This window comes from Electrophorus electricus, chromosome 8, assembly GCF_041902795.1.
Source record: "Electrophorus electricus isolate QZ-2024a chromosome 8, ASM4190279v1, whole genome shotgun sequence".
Taxonomy (NCBI): Eukaryota; Metazoa; Chordata; class Actinopteri; order Gymnotiformes; family Gymnotidae; genus Electrophorus; species Electrophorus electricus.
The window spans coordinates 9,304,332-9,321,969 of record NC_137504.1 but is presented as its reverse complement, the minus strand read 5'-3'; the positions used below and the strand labels follow the sequence as shown (position 1 = coordinate 9,321,969).

At 38.4% G+C, this 17,638-nt stretch overlaps 2 protein-coding genes across 3 annotated transcripts; both read right to left on the bottom strand.

The window, feature by feature from the left end:
• Positions 1 to 570: 570 nt before the first annotated feature.
• Positions 571 to 8,346, bottom strand: ttc1 (tetratricopeptide repeat domain 1). 2 transcript variants are annotated; one of them, XM_035527460.2, is made up of 8 exons: positions 8,268 to 8,346; positions 7,146 to 7,690; positions 6,818 to 6,878; positions 5,646 to 5,758; positions 4,872 to 4,908; positions 4,523 to 4,671; positions 3,253 to 3,307; positions 571 to 1,142 (listed from the first exon to the last, which is right to left on the bottom strand). In XM_035527460.2, exons 2-8 carry the CDS (start codon positions 7,668 to 7,670, stop codon positions 1,006 to 1,008), a joined length of 1,077 nt encoding a protein of 358 aa, XP_035383353.2. In that variant the 5' UTR covers positions 7,671 to 7,690; positions 8,268 to 8,346; the 3' UTR covers positions 571 to 1,005. The 2 variants fall into 2 exon arrangements, with proteins under 2 accessions (XP_035383353.2, XP_026878494.3); XM_027022693.3 differs by having other exon boundaries at positions 8,245 to 8,315.
• A 2,170-nt stretch (positions 8,347 to 10,516) lies between these two features.
• adra1ba (adrenoceptor alpha 1Ba) lies at positions 10,517 to 16,528 on the bottom strand. Its single transcript, XM_027022692.3, has 2 exons — positions 15,155 to 16,528; positions 10,517 to 12,092 (listed from the first exon to the last, which is right to left on the bottom strand). The coding sequence occupies exons 1-2, from the start codon at positions 16,086 to 16,088 to the stop codon at positions 11,515 to 11,517; spliced, it is 1,512 nt and encodes a 503-aa protein (XP_026878493.1). The 5' UTR covers positions 16,089 to 16,528; the 3' UTR covers positions 10,517 to 11,514.
• Positions 16,529 to 17,638: the final 1,110 nt, after the last annotated feature.

The window sequence follows — 17,638 nt, the reverse complement described above, 5'->3', positions numbered from 1 at the left end:
GCCTGCTGGTCTGACCTGAGAGGAGAGGGCTGGGGGGCAGGTGCACACATACCTGAGCTTCACAGATGAGTTCTCTGGATTATGTACATATGCGTTTCAGTACAATCTGACAACCCTTTTGAATATACGTGAGACTGATAGTTGTGGGGGAATGGTTTTGTTATTATTGTATATGTATATCTCTTTATGAAATGAACAATAAACATCTGCTTTTTGCCTTGTACCAACATCTGTGCGCAGCTATTAATGAAGATGTCTCTGATTCATAGCAAGTCATGAGCACTTGCACTAGTTGACATTCATAAGTGTCAGCATACATTATATTTGCAATGTGCTGCACAAAAAAAAAAACTTTGGTTTTGTAAAAACAGCAGTTTCACTGCAGAATACAACTTTGGGCAAGTGATTTCACTTGTCCAACTTCCCTGTCCTCAGAACCATTCCCTATATACTAGACCAGGGGATGCCCAAGATTTTAGTTTTCAGGGCCAAATAATGACGTTGTCCAAGGACAAACACCAAAACAGGATACAAATAAAGGAGGCACAAAGATCACAAAAACTATGAAGCTATGAATACATTCTATTTATTTTGGGGATTTTTATTCTATAAATGAACACTAAGCCTAGGCATGATGACCAACTTATATAGCTTATATAGCTATAGCTTCTGTCATGCCAAGTGCTTCTGTTCTCAGACTGGCTTTACTAGTACAGCAAGCAATATGCAAAGTAGTCACAACAATGCACAACAGTCCATTTTGGATGGGATTTTTGATCATTTAATGTGTCAAAATAAATGAAAGCAGCTTGATGAAAGATGAGCAATGAGCCACGCAGCAAGCGTAACAGCCCCATCATGTGTTGGCCTGTTAGTGAAGATTAAAAGCACAGGGAACTATGCCGGGGTTGGACCCCAGGGCTGAAGGGCACTGACGGGAAGTAAGGGAACTCTGTTACATTACAGTCCGCTAGTCCCTTAGCTACTCGAGTACGGTCTGTGTTGTTATCTGTTGTTGTTACTTGGATTCTGAACAAAGTTAATAGAGTAGGATCCTGTATTGGCATCCTGGTTGACCTGGAAGTTAGATGTAGAGAGGCCAAAAGGACGCAAAAACATGTTGCCCAAGTCCTTCAGTTTACCTTGGAGAAAGAGGGGAAAAAACAGTAATATTTTATTTTTTGCACATAATTCTTGGAGATGACAAAAACACGTCACTTAAATCATGACCAAGTGCATTTCACACACTCCCAAACCTCTCTTGTGTCCAGCACATTTAATACATGTCTGCTCCCAGCTGTAAAGCGGTTACTGCAGTGAGATCAATATGGCGTGTTTAAACAGACACACCCCTGTCTGGTCTCTCAGTGCAACATGTAAGAAATCTCTCTCAATCTTTTGCTCTCCACTCTGCTTCATGTAATGACAGTCCATACCTGCCTCTTTGAATGTGTTGCTAACTTGTTTACTTCAGAAAGAAAAACAAAAAAAACCTTTCAGACAATTGCAAGATTGTTTGTATGCACCACTCTGCACACTACTTGAATTCTCCACAACAGGGTTAACATGGCCTTTAGCACATTTTAAATCTATAAAAACTGACTGAGCAAGCTAAAACTGACTAAGCCAGTGTTGCACATATTAAATAGTGCTCAGGTTATTTGCATACACTGGCGTAGGATGCATAATTTTTTTTTTTTTTTACAATTCAGAAAAACACTGGAGTAAATCTTTTACACAAAGATTACAATTTGAATGTCTTTAGTTGAACGTTAATCACACTACAACCATAGATGTAAACTTCAACTGATAAGGTAAATAAAAACTAACATTTTGAGGTATATATAGAAATGAAGGAAATTAATTGTAATCAACATATAATTTTATTGGACCAGTTCTCCCAGTCTAAAATAACCAACACTCACTGTGCCAACTGATAGAAGGTATCGACAAGATCTATAAAACTGTCTGGAGGGAATTGCTTTAGTAACTCCTCTTTTTAAAATATTTCACACTACAGCCTTGTTGCCATGTTCTGTTCTAGAAACAGCAGCACATAAGGTCACCCCACTCTGGCCCGTTAGGTAACTGATGATCTAGATTAGATCAGGGGTAGATCTGAGGGAAACCAACAAGGCAAAACAATGAAAAAGCTCTCCATTTTCATCAGGCAATAAAACAGACTTCTCTTCTGTGGCCATTCTGTTCAGGAGCCATGCTGAAGACCAGTCTTCATGCCATATTTTTAGCCCTGGAGAAGGCTTCTGAAAGGAATGCCATATGGGGCCCTACCCTCGTCAGGCAATCACAGCAGCAGCCGTGATTACTGTTCTGCCTGCCCCAAGTACATCAGGGTGTGTAGAGAAGAGACTTGCAGTTTTTGTGCAAATTAGTGCAGACACATCCATGCACGCTATGCACAAAAGGGTGTAGTGAGGGTGCAGAGATTACCTTTTAAATGGCTGTGCCTTTTAAAACTGATATTTCACCGAAGAGCCAAGATATCTCTTTTACATATGTGGGTTGTCAATATTCTAAAAAAATTTGTGGTGGTGCGAGTTTCCTCAGGATTGCTTTTTAGGCCTGTTGTCTTAATGTATCTGGAGGACGCAAAGTCATGCATCCAGAACAACAGACATCTGTTTTGTTTTTGTTTTTTTAAACACCATTTTGTGTATCTATAAAAGCACCATAAAGCATGAGGTTTGAGTAATGTGTGGTTAACACTTCCCTTACTGTCTCTGTATGTACATAAAGGTAAAGGTATAGCTAGTTCTAGCTCATTGCATACAGTCTACAGTTAAACAGGTTGTTGAGCTAGATCACCAAGGTCTGTAATTACAGTAATCTACTACATATAGTATCATAACTGTGACTGGAGCCACTGTACATGCCACTGAATGTGAAATACATTTCCAGTATCCAGGCAAATGAGCAAATTAAATGACAGCACAGATACAACATGGCACGTCACGTTTTACGTGTGCTCCTTGGGATTTTTAGTGCAACAGAATTTTCATGAAGATAGCACCACCTTGCCTTCTGCTCCCTTATTTACATAGAGCTCACTGCCCACTGGACCAAGCGTCCCTGCCTTGTGCAGTGCCAGAAGTTCAGGGCACCAGATTATTACAATGCTTGCTTCAAGGTCACAAAGTGGCCTTCACTGTAGTGCAGCAGGCAATAGTTTTGTGCAGACCTACAGAGAGCTTACTAAATAAAAAAGAAAACAGAAAGGAAATGTATACTTACTCATCATCTCTTCTTTGAGCTTCTCATTTCGTTCCTCAATTTGCTGTGGTAACCTCTGGGGAAGAAAAGAAGCAGAACTGCATGACCAAGGAAACGTTATAGTATACTCATTAAATACAGTCAATAACCGCAGCTGGAGGATCTTTTAGTTCTAGCCTACTTTTTAATACTTAATTCTTCAATTCTCAAGTACAGGAAAAATTGCATAAGCAATTCCAGGTAGAGCATGAGGGAATTTGAGGCACATTTTACCAAAAATAATACAATATATTAATATCTGCTGGTTATTTGGGTACACATAGAACATGGAGCTTTATAAATGCAGTGATAAATCAATTCAGTGCTTGATGCTGAAAATGTATTTGTTTGATGAATTTGTCTTTACACTATGTAGCCTACAAACCAAAGAACCAACCACCACAAGTTCGTGTGTTTTAATTCAAAGTTTTTCTTTCATTAATGGTTGCAGTCCAGAGTAGGCAGTGCTTAAGACAGATCGTACAATTAACAACTGAATGCAACTGACCTTACACTAACTAATGCTGCACAGGGCTTCCTCTGTGCCACTGAAAACATAGGTGGAAACATGCCCACTGAAGCTTAGCTGAATAATTATTTTATTAAGAACAGAGAACCACCAATACCTTTTTTCAACACCAAAACAGATTCCATGTACTGAAGCTTAAGTATCTGCTGATGCTGAGCATTGATATTGATCCTTTTATCTATATTGATCCTTTTATGAACACACTGGATATTTCACTGCATATACAATTTCATATCAGAATCAGGATTATTGATGCCTGTATTACAAAAAAACTTAAAAAAAAATACTAGTACTGTATCTTACAGAGATACTAGCAATAAATAAGCAAATAAATAAACAGATGAATGAATGAATAACCTCACTTTAAAAAAACAACAACAACAAAAAACTAGGTTTGGTCAGGTTTCTTTCGGTAAGAAGAGTAACCTCCTTATGTCTACATAAACCATTAATAATTCATGCTCACTGTACCAAAGAAGTACCAGTGTAGTTATTTCACTTAATATAGTGGACGGTTCTGTGCACCCTTGTGAATTGTTATTGAGCTGAGTGAACAGGCAGAGTACCACACAATGCTGTGTGTGGCATGATGATGCAATGGGGACGCTAGAGATAAAAAGCATTATTACTGGGAGAAAGTCACAACTTTGGTCAACATGCTGTACCGTTCCATACTAAGATCAAAGTGAATGCCAGAGAGATGTTCTATCAAACATCCCTCACCATGCACGCTTCCCTTGCAGCTGGGATGCCTGGGTTTTTCTCCAATGCAGTTTTGTAGTCTTCCAGAGCTTCATCAAGCTTGTCCGTCTTCTCATACAACTCAGCTCTCCGCAAAATTGCACGAACATAGTTGGGGTTCAGCTCTATGGCTGAGGAAGAGAGATGATACACATTTTAGATGTCTCTCAAGTATTAAAGTGAAAGAATTTGAAGACTATTAGACTCAATTAGGTTTGTTTTACATTTTAAGCAGAAATAAACTGCAATAGTAATTTAACAGAGTTAGTGGACATGCACTACATTTGGAGCATTGCTGAGCTCACTGAATGGAGAGTACAGAGAGACCAACCTTTAGAGCAGTCCCTGATAGCTGCTTCTTTCTTATCCTATAGGAAAAATCACAAATTCAACAAATATGGAATATTTGGAAAAGATCAATACTATAAGTTATAAAATTTGTCACAAAGTTTAGGAACAACTGGATGTCATCAAAAGTCTTCATAAAGTCCTCTGTTCAAAATTGCACACTTAGAATGTTTGGTCTTGTTTAAGTGCACATTATGGGATATTTCCAGATTAACAAACCACAACCACTAGTTAAATTAAGGTATGCCAGTTTGTGATGTGCTCAAGCCAATGGTTTTATACCTTAAACATGATTTAGCCTATTTGATAAATAAGGAGGGACTTGCTTTAGTAACTCCTCTTTTTAAAATATTTCACACTACAGCCTTGTTGCCATGTTTTTTCTAGAAACAGCAGCACATAAGGTCACCCCACTCTGGCCTGTTAGGTAACTGATGATCTAGATTAGATTAGGGGTAGATCTGAGGGAAACCTTTAAATAACGTTAAACAAGAACCAAAGTATTTGAAAATGACTGCTGTGCTGCAGTATTAGTGAAAGGGTGCATAAAGTATTGCACACTCATTTTACACGTTTGAATATTAGCACACTTGTCCATTTACATAGCCAAGCACATCAACGCACAGAACAGGCAAAACTGCAACAGACTTCTGCACAGGCTCTAACTCACGTCGACAAATGCGCATAGTTCTCTCATATATGTATATTTAAATGCTTAATCTGTAAATGAAATGTGATGAGACTTGTGAAGGTGTACCAGGTGTAGGCGTGCTGCAGCTCGGTTGGAGAAGAGGATGGACCTCTCATTGCTGTAACACACAGGACAGCCAGCCAATGCGGCAGTGTAAGATTCCTCTGCCTCTTCATGTGCTGCCATATGCATAATTACATGTCAGATACAGAACATGTGCAGCAAACAATGTTGTGCATTTTACACGCATGACTAAGTCTAAGAAACATTCTATATGACCAAGTTTGTCATGTATAAGGGCAGTAATGAAATTGTGAGATGCAGGTATGACTAGAAGAAAAACCATGCATAAAATTTGCAAACAGTATTGCAATATCCTTTTTAAATGGGTCCACATCCTACATTTTTCTTTTCCATTTTTTATTGATATCCACTTGCAATGGTTGTGGCTTTGCTCCAAAAACACTGATAATTCATTTTTACACATCCATTTTCCATCCTCTCTTTATACCTGATCATTAAAACGGGTGTTCCCGTTACTACACCTTCAAGATGGATATAGGATAAATGAGCTCTGTTCTGACTGGCTGCCTTGTATTGTGTCTTATTCAAAAAGCATTCACAGCTGAATTGAGTGGGGCTAAACTGCTGTAGACTGAATAGGCCCTTTCAAAGTTTGTAAACAAAGATGCCGGCGCATGCATGTTGGCAAGGGAAGAGCCACTGATCCACAGAGTGGACCTAATTCTATTATTTCTTCATTTTTCTCTTTCACTACTTATTCCATTCCTTTTTGAATACATCGTTACTACTGTGGTGTCCATTGTCGACCAGAGGAGGATGGGCCCCCTCTTTGGGTCTTGGTTCCTCTCAAGGTTTCTTCCTCATGCTTTTGTACTCAGAATGTACCCCCGCTGGGTTGAGGAGCATAGGAATCAGCCAACGCAAGAATGAACCACCCAATCCTTGTATATTGTGGTCTTGTTTCTTTAACTATGTAGACTGTTACTTTAAGACACAAAATTCTGGATGTTATAGTATGATATCCGACATCTATACATGGACTGTATTAACTGGGGGAGTGAACGGCATGTTTTGAAACTTACATATTACTTCTAATTTTTTCATTTAAATAAAAATGCGGGAAATACAATTCTCCATGATAAGGGCTCTTTAATATATGTACTTAGAAATAATACTGCAACCCCCCCCCCCCCAAAAAAAAAGTATTCCCTTACCCCCACTCTTGAACTGGCCATTACCCTTCTCCTTCAGTACCATACTCTCTGCTCGTCTGCCCTATAGCAAAGCACAAACAGTACAAGAAGACAGAAAAAATTATTTTGGGAAATTTCAGTAGGTGCACCTCATCAACCCTGGCTCATTTTACATTAAATACCTAAAACATGTTTAGCCACCATTAACAGAATTCCAGTAGTTACCACCCATGTATTTTGTATAAAAAAGTGTGTCCATACCATCTGCAACATGATAGGACTTTGCAACAAAATGGAGTTATTTACATTTATTTACCCACAACACATTTAATAAGGACAAGATACTCACCTCTTTTTCTTCCTCTGTTAGGTTTTTTTCTGCTTCTCGCAGGTACTCTTCATCAAACTCAAATATCTCTTTCCCTTCCTTGAACTCGGAATCTGAATCTGTCTTTTCCTTCTCTACAATATTTTCCAATTTTTCCTGTTCTTCATGCCTTCCATCTTCCAGCATACCAGCTCCCTCCAGTGACTCATGTCCATGTTTGGCAGCCTTAACTTCACATGATTCAGAAGAAACCTGAGCTGACCCTTTTTCCGAGTGATCTGGATTTCTAGGTCCATCTGTCTGCAAGGCTGTGTGCAGTCCCTCCCCTGGCCCCTGATCTGGATTTTCACTGTAGGTAGTCTCTGAGTGGGTTATGGTTCTTCGTTGTGCCAGTGATGTAGTCCCTGCATGAAGCGTCTCCTCACAGTCGTAGAAGCAGTCCTCCTCCTGCTCCGTAGTGTTCTGGCCATCTGGATGACATCCTTCGTCTGACACCTTCAGAGAGTCAGTCATGGCAGCCAGGAGTGCCTCAGACCCCTCCTCCATCTGTAGTTCTGTTAGTAACTCTGTGTGGACAACATTTAAATAAAAAAATAATAAACCTGGGTCAGTTATGTTAGCTATCAGGAACACCTGACAAATCACATTGCTTAACTAAATTTCTGAAATACACGAAGTTAGTTTAACAGGTTCGACATATACTCTTATGTCGGTGGCTCATACTATGTTCACAGCGATATACTGCTCGTCCTGTGCAATCCTTACTTGAATTCTGTGCTAGCAAATAGTATATTAGGATTTACGATCGCTTAGACCCTGGCTAACCTGACACATGAAATTTGAGAGAAATACGGGGCCTCTTGAATATTAATCGAAAATGCACAAGAATATGAAAGTCTGCCAAAAGCTTCAGCTTTACATAAGCAATTAAAATAATAAAAACTGCAGACCCTTAGCTAGCTACATAGATAGCTAACAGGCTAGTAGACAATTCTTGACAAATTCAGTCTTCCGTGATAAGAAGCAACATTTGAGAATGCTATTCAGCTAACATTAGCGTCTGCTACATACTCACAAACGTGTATATATAAATATGCATACATATATATTTAACACAAACCCTTTCAAAATTGTGAGCTTTACCAGCTAGAAACTTATGATTCCTGCCTTCTAGAAGCGACACATGAAGCTTCTTCCGGAATGTCACGCACTCCTTATGACTCCTTATGAAAACCATGGCATCATGGGATATGAAGTCCGTATAGATAAGGTTGGCATGGACTGAAAAATGTTTTCTCTAAAATACATGTAAAATGTTAAGTTATTTTATTAATGTTATTTTTAAAACCACAAACCACTCAAAACTGAAACTGCACATAGATTAAAGAAGCCTAATGTAACATTAATATACATTAATAATGCAGAATAAAAAACATAGCCTAAAATATGTAAAAGTAGCCTATCTTTAAACAATGAGTTACCTATATAATTTCAGTTTAATTTCTTAGTACAAACAGCACCTATTTATTTTAATAGGCCTAGACTTCTGGTTTAAAAGAAAATGGTAATTCTCATAAGAAAGAGGTTTGACCAACAGTTAAGTGGTCAAAAAAAGAAATAGTAATTAAATATGAATCACAATGTTTTTTTTCTCCTTCCTGACAAATGGACTTGAATATAAGAAAGCTATTACAATTTGAAAATTCTTAAAAACACAAAGCACAGTATTAGCTAAGTAGGTTGACATGTAGCCCTAAATGCGTTTCTCCACTTTTAATTTTTACTGGGTCCTCCATGATGGCTGAATTTTTCAAACATAACATGTTTGAAATTCAGAATTAACAGAGCTTTCACAGGTCTTATTTTTATCTTGCTAACTCAAGTTCTCTGATGTCCCAATAAAATATTTGCAGTTCTCTAGTTAAACACCTACATGTCTTTTTTCTGCTGCAAAAATGAATCTCATGATCATTGGCAGTGACAATTCTAGAGTCTGTTGGGGCTCTAGGCAAAAATTCACAGGGGCCACTCCAAGCAGCGTTCATTGCCATTATGTTATAAATAATTTGACACCAACAAAAAATTGTGACGTGCCTGAAAGTCTGCTAAGATAATTACGCTAAGAAGTCGACTGCTGTTGGCCCGACTCTGACTCATCACAGCCAGCAGAGCTGAACAGACCAGGATGCTCTTCTAGGTAGGCTAACTAATGTTACACATCAAAGTAAACAAAAAAACCAAAAACATTGTAACTCTAGTGGATGTTATTCAATTGTATCTGCTCCACAGTTAAAGCTAGGCTAGCATCACTTAGTTATTTAGCATTATTTAGCATATTTCATTGTTAATAACTGCTCCACTCACCACTGTCATGCCAGAAGTATAACTTCATTTTTCTTGACTGGCTTTTGTTGTTGACAACTTTTTGTCATTATTAAACAATCATGCATGCTACTTGTGATTCCAGTGAGTGGGGAATTCATATCTTACAATGTCATTGCAAAATTTGCACATTGCCTCTGCAATAGTTTAGAGTTTGTCAGCCCTTATAGGTCTCCAAATGGCCTGGGGCCCCAAGCAGTTTCCATGCCTGATGGCAAATGGCGCCTCTGATCTTTGGTGCTTTCCCAGTCTGGAGGTGTCCTCATTTTTTATTTGTCTCAGGCATAATCAAAGTCTAATTTTTCTAATTTTTCAGCCTCATCATCCAATGTCCTTTGTTGGATGTGGTCTTTTCCCATTTGCCAAATTATGTTCTCTTGTGCTTTTCTATGCAGTCTTGTTACAAATTTGTTGATAGAATTTCGCCATCGGGTCTTTTGACGACAACAGCTTTTCTTGCATTTTCTTGGGGTCGTAGTTTGTCACCCATGAGGTCCATCTGTTCTCATTATTTCTTGCCACATGGCCTGCCTTGTTGCACTTTGATTTGCTCATGTCTTCCACAATGTCTGAGACAGCAGTCAGCTTTTGTTTCCACTGCACTGTCTTCCTATCTCTCCAAGTGATGTTTCTTTTGTGAGCTTGTTGCATTGTTCTTAGTTAACAGATCAGCATTTTTGGTTTCTGGTTTCTGAACCATATGTAGCTATTGGCATGCGCTCATTGTAAACTTTTTAACAGGATCATGGTGATGGTGTTGGACTTGGAGCTGGTTTGGCCGAATTCCTGCCAACCCAGTGTAATTTTTCACTTGGTCCCTTTTTTGTTATATTGTGTTTCTGAACTGTGTTGGCCTAAAATAGATGTAGTGGTAAGCTTAATGGATGGTCTCATTCTCTACTTTGATGTCAATATCTGCATCTTAGTTTTTCTCAGGCATAATAAAGGGGCTCAAACATAGATTAAATAAAGAAATAAAAAAACAACAAAAACCTTAATCAGGTCAATTTATTACCATTTCACTCACTCATATCAAGAATCAAAATTTTCAGATAGCTTAATCACTTTATTACCCATTACATCAGACCCCAAATAAAGGAATAAAGTGTTAGGAGTTAAAGCATGGCATATACAAGTCAAAATGACATAAATATATGACACAATGGTAACAATGCCTCAATTTCTAACAATTAAAAATACTTTATACAGCACATGTTGTCTCTTTAATGTCCTAAAATGCATATGCACTAAAAATGACTTTTCCCATACAAAGCATAAGTAAAAAAAATTCAGTAAATTCAACAATTTTCTAGCAAAAGCACGATCAGCTTTTTCATTTGGACAATTACCACAAATATAAGTGAAAAATATAACTTCACAAAGGTTGCCTTCACATCTGAATGTGTCTTCACATTTGTATATAATATATGCGTTATGTGATAATGTCTCCGTTCCCTTTGACCATAGGACATAATGTACATAATGTCAGTGATAACAGCCAGACAAGAAACACACAAATAAGGGTTTAACAGTTAACAATTGTGTCATGGATTACATTTTTATAAATATATAGTGTCACAGAAATGCACAGCATGTCTATCAAAGGATAAAATAATCAGGAAAAAGTTCAGTTTCTATGCAAAGTAACCAGAGGTGCAAGTTAGGTCCCTTCATTCATACACACCATACTACAGTCTCCAGTACACCCCATTCACAGCCAAAGCTCTGAGCTATTAACAATTTTATAGCACAAACAGAACACAAACAGGTAAAGATGAAGAAAAACACAAAAATATTTACTCTTAATTCTGTCCCATTTTGATATCTTTAGCTACTTCAAGTCTCAATGCTTTATTTGCTTTGCCAGCATGCATTACAATAAAATCTACAATTCAACAAAACTGTCAAATTAACATAAAAAACACAGAGAGAGAGACATGGTTAGATAAAAAGAGAAAAAGCTAGAGCAAGTGTTGATGTGGAAGCCAGTGTGGCACCCTGCACCCAACTACGTTGCAGCTTCAGGTGTGGTCCTGCTATTTACCCCTTGCTCCAACTCTTCTCTTCTATCCATTTCAGTGGCATGCTGTGACCCTTTGGCTCGGGGCCCATCAGGGAAAAGCAGAGTCATCTTGCTCGGCTTGCTCAAATTCTGGCACTCTGCCCCAGGGATGACTCTGAACTTACCGGGAAAGGGGCTTCCAGACAGTGAGGTGGATGAGGAAGAGGTGGAAGGGCCCCAGCCCGGGAGAGCACCCGACGCACTATGAGAGCCCGGGCCTCTGCCTAAAAACCGGGGACTGGGATGCATAGAAGCCAGGGTCTGCTGACTGCCATTCATGCAAACAGAGCTATTGTCTGCATAGGTGTGGTTGGCAGGGCTCATGTGGGATCGGTAGTTGTATGTCTGCCAGCCCTGACGCTTCCTCTGCTGGCACTGACACCGTAGGATACGGATGAAGGCCTGCTTGAACTCACGGCTGTAGCATGGGTAGATGATTGGGTTAAGGCAGCTGTTGAAGTAGCCAAGCCAGAAGATGACCTTGAAAAATGTCTCTGGGGGGCGCAGTTTGGCATTGAAAGAACCTGAAAAATACAAGTAAATCAAACCACAAATATTCCATACTTTGAACAGTTTTCTTCTCCATCAATAGATGGCAGGCTTCAGCTAATGGAAGTGCTGTCTTTGTAATTAAAAATGTCTTGTTTGCACTTCTTTCAAAAACAAGATAGATCTTTATACTGCATTTTTATTCATTTAAGGGACCAAATAAATTCTTGTCACTTACTGTACATACTAAGAAAATTGGAAGTAATGGTACTTTATTCCCTTGAAATGCAGAAATGTTTGTTGCAAAATCCTCAGCATGAATGGCATTAAACTTCCAGACACCAAAATTCTGTTCCTCATGAGCAATTTAACTGTATTACATTGAAGGCATTAAAAATCTATATAATGTTAAATCACTCTCTTTTTTTCCTAATAACTCCCTTGCTTTTGTGAGGTAGTTATAAATTAAAAGCCCTTCTTGTTCCGCTCTTCCAGTTTTTAAATATAAAAAGAAGACTGTTTTACAATTATGTCACACTCTATTAAAAGCAATGCTCAAGGGAAAACAGTAGACGTTTCAGAATTTGAGAAACCCTTTGAAACCGAAAACATCTCTCAGGTTTGGTCTTCTTGAGTACATAGAACATAAAAAAGGTAATTAAAATCCATTGGGCTTTCCCCACTGCCCATCACTACTCCTTATGTTCACTAGCTCACTCATCCCACAGGAAGCCATCACTTAGAGAGACGCCTTCTACTGCATGCTGCACATCTCATACCCTTTTATGGTCAGTTTTTCACTCCTCGGCATGTTCTTGAGTTATTATACTGTAGTTTTCAATAAAGCAGTAAAAAATAACTAAACAACAAATAATTAAAGAAAGATAAAGCAAAATAAAGTAAAATATATTTACTGATAAAAGAATAATCCATAATCACATTATCCTTTTCAATATGTGCTAATACATTCATCTCATGCTCATAAATGCTCAGACAGATTATTCAGCTCAGGTGTGATCTTGGTTGGTTTCAGAAGGGTGTGAGTACAAGGCCAAATTAAAAGCAGCTTCATTGGAATTCTTCAGTAAGACTTGAAATTGGAGGACTTTAATTTGATCTTCCAAAGGATCCTTACCCTTCTCTAAATCACTCTAAAGATTCCAACTTGCATGTTACTGAGACCTTTTACACCAAGAACCTGTTTAATAAGGTAATTTAATACTACTTTTACCTGAATGGAAGAATATTAGTTCACCTAAATAGCATCTTATTACTGTAAATGCATCATTTCTCAGTAATTCAGGTGTTCATAATTACGTGTTTAATTATAATTTAATGTAAATCATTTATAGCTATTTATATCAAAAGCCTGTCCCACCTTTTAAGTTTTGCAATGAATATACGTTTTTATGATTACAGTTTAATACACTTGAAGATCAAGCAATAGGGTGACTCAGATGAGGGGGCCTGTAACAGGATATGAAATGCACTGTTTGCTAATCCCATACCCTACAGTTGGTACAGGCTTCCCATAGGCTGCTCGGTCCCTCCAAAATGATATTCATGAGGGAAGGTGCTATAGAGCACCAATGGAGCTGCGATCACATTTTGTAAAATGCTACTCTTCTTTAACAGAGATCCTGCACTTGCCAACCATTTTCCTAATGGACAATAACTCATATCACCACAGCCCTGATGGAGCCCCAATGAAAGCCTTTCATTGCTCCTTTATGTGATTTCTCTATAACAAATATTCACTTTCAGACTTCAGCTAAGTTATTGGGGCATGTGAAGACAAAGGGCTCCGAGAGAGGGAAGATTAACTTCCCAGAGGTCAGACACATGGAAAATTTTCCTTCTGAAACCATCTGTCATTTTGGAAGACAAACACAGCTAACACATATTGTGAAGTGGCCTGCTAGAGGAGAAGAAAGTAATTGGGTCTTAAATGAATGTAGATGTTTGCTGCATTCCTGACCTGTTTGGGGGTTTATGTGGTGGGAACACTACCTCATCTTTTCTCCTACACCTCAGCACTCTTATAGTTGCTCTGTAATGGGAAGAGGGCCAGGGAATGAGAAAGCCTGGAAGACACAGGCACTTCTGGAACCTACAGGGTGCCACTTGACCAATGTTGCAACAGACCAGCATATAGTGAGTAGGCTGAATGTTCTAGACAGGTTGACAGTTGAGGGATTTGCAGGAAATAAGGCACAGTTATTATCTATGTTAAGCAACATGGAAGTCTGATGTGTCAGAAGGGTATATAATAAACTAAAATATCTGTAAGATGTAGCCAAAATTATTAACAGACCTTGTCTCTGTTCTGCAGACATTCATTTAAACAGACAGCCAAGTATGACACATTTGAATGTATTTGTTTCATCCTTATGAAAGTTATTTTCTTGCAGCAATTTGCTATTTATTCTAACAACAAAAATGATGCTGTCCATTTTAAAACATTTACTGCATGTCGCTAGTTTATTTAGTTTGGCCTGTTTGTCTATTCACTAACTTCTTAGATGAAAGCTTTATAGTTTGTCTAATATGCAAACAACCATATATAGACAGACCAGTTGTTTGGATACTACATTATATCTCAAGTTTTTTCACCAATGTGGGAAAGACCCAAAAAAAAAAAAAAGGTTTCACTGAACTACATTCTAGACAGCATGAAGCAGAATTTCTTGAAGTCCAATCTGTACGTTTTTTTTCTTTGGTTATTAATGATGCAATTTCTAGTTTTTATTCTGCAAGTTCAAGCAGAAAACATATGTATTACTTCTTTTAATTTTCAAAAAGGTAAATGAAGAGTCCATGATTTACCATTTGCTTGTAAGTATATAAGTATTTAACGATGTACAGCAGCTTTACATAACATCCAAAACCCCTTTTGTGTCAGAAATGACATTAAAAAAAATGTTGAAAACCGACAAGTCAAAAGTAAGATTTTCAGATGTCATTATATAAACGATACCACTCGAATTCCACTGTAAAGTACCAAATATGTTTCAAATGTTTAGTATCTGCCGAACGAAAGCAAGCAAAGGTAAAATGATAAGTAGCGCTTCAGGAATTGGAACGTTATTTTACCTACCGATGGGTAGGGCGAGGAAAAAGGGTAACCAGCACAGGATGAACATGCCTACTACAACTCCGAGAGTTTTTGCCGCTTTTTTTTCTCTAGAAAACTTGAGTAACTTCACCGTAAGAGAACTCCTCATTTGGCCTTTACCAGTTACGCTACAATCGTCTTGCGTGTGCGATCCTTTGTAATGGATTCTGAGCGTAAGTTCGTTCGCGTCCATGCGCTCACTCATGACTCCCGCTTCCAGATTTTTAGTGGTTCTTTTAGCAACTATGTACACGCGGCAGTACATGACCAGAATAATTACTAAAGGTATGTAGAATGAACCCAGGGAAGAAAACAATGCGTAAAAGGGCTCTTCTGTTATTGGGCAGACGGTGTCATCATCAGAAGGTGGATCTTTCCATCCAAGCAACGGTCCGATAGATATGATAAGAGCAAGGACCCAAACACCCAGCATGGCAAAGAGCGCTCTTCTTTCCGTCACAATTGTCGGGTACTGCAAAGGGTAGCGTACTCCAATATATCGGTCTATTGATATAACGCAAAGACTCATGATAGATGCTGTGCAACACAGCACGTCAACTGCAGCCCAGATGTCACAGAAAATCCTCCCGAATACCCAACAGTTCAGAATCTCAAGTGTGGCGGACACCGGCAGAACTGTTGTACCGAGTAACAGATCTGCAATGGCAAGATTTATGATGAAGTAGTTAGTTGGAATGCGCAGGTGCCTGTTGCATACAACTGAGAGGATAACAAGAACGTTGCCCACGATTGCAAAAATAATGAAAGCTCCCAAAACCATTCCCAGTGGTAGCGCTCGGGCGAGACTGAAGTGGGCACTGGCGGGCCCGTTTTCTGCGGTCGAGTGGGAGAGATTTGACAGTTCCAAAGAATCGTTATTCCACAATTTTGCGGCATCATCAATATCAGAATTCATCTTGACTAGCCAGTATCTCCATATCAGAATAAGTTGGGTTTTTCACCTGTCAGTTTATGTGATCTTTTGCAGGTTACTCCTTGGTTTGTCATGAAAAGTGCCTCCGTATGATAGATTAAAAAAAAAAAACTTATTCGTGTTGTTGTATATGGCATGAATGTCTAGCTCATATATGTCCTCGGAATGTTGTATAAGTTCCTTTCTCCCTTTTATAACATCGGCGTATCCGCAGCAGTTGCCTCCGTCCTCTGCAGTCCTCCCGCGCTGTTCCAAGCTGCTCCTACGCATCGCCACTGACCACTCCTGCATTCATCCATGCACTCTGAAATCACGCTCCACCTCTCTTAAGAAAAACTTTCTTCCAAGACAAGGGAATCACTAGTCGCTTTTTGCAGTTTACTACTCTGGACAACGTTTTTGTGTGCCAAGGGTGCAAAATATCTTCAGCAAGAGTCCCTCTGCTTGTGCTTCATAAAATGGTGTTTGGTAATCGAATACAACGGCAGTCAGCATAGCTGCCAAAGCATCTGTCATCAGTTCTATTCTTAGATCTATCCATTTAGGCTATGGATACCTAAACAAACGTAAACAATATTGTTGCAATGTTATAGTGGTAACTTATGTTTGGTGCATATTTGAGTTACATGGTAACTTTACATGACATGGTCAAAATCAAATCGCAAGAAAATACAGAGGCATACTAAATTGTAAAAGTGCAGCTCATAATTATTTACCAATTATTTATATTCCATTATTCCGAGCATAATGTCTCACCCAAACTGTAATGAATACATTCATAATTCATGCATGCTGTTTTTTGCCTAATTGGTTCTTTTCCTTAAGTAATTATATCTGTGCACATTACTTTAAACAACACTAATTAATTACACAGGAAACGAGATTATACTATGGCACTAGACATTATGTTGTCTCTGAAGATGCCAGGCTGAAATGATAACACAGCAAAATCTCCAGATTGTCAGAATGCCATTTGTACCTGTATTTAGTATTGAAATCCAGTGGATTTGGAAATGGATGCCAGGCAAAAATCCAAAGGATGTCACAGTAATTATTTAGCATATTAGATATTATGGTCATCAAGTTCTGGTTATCACTGCATGACAATGCATCCTCATACAGCTCAAAATCTTGCATCATTATGTTCTGGGTCTCTTAGGTTAAACCAGTCTACTGTATAAACAGTATTTAAAATGTTCCTGTAATGTTGCAATAATACAAAACAAATTGGCAACATACCATAATATATTTTCAAGATGCTGCAATGTGAAAAAAAAGATGAAATCCTTTTCATTGATTTGAGAATTTAATGTAAATTTGAAAATTAACTTTACCTCAAACTATAATGGTATCCATATGCTAAATGTAGAGCTCGCCTATCTATTAGCGGGTTTCAACTCAGTCTTCATAGTGTGCATAACACGTGTTGCATGATAGAAATGTGAGATAGCGGGGCATGTGATCAGAGCGGAAGGTTACAGCTGTTGTGTCTATACCAGCAGCATGAGAAACAACATAGATGCATTTCAACA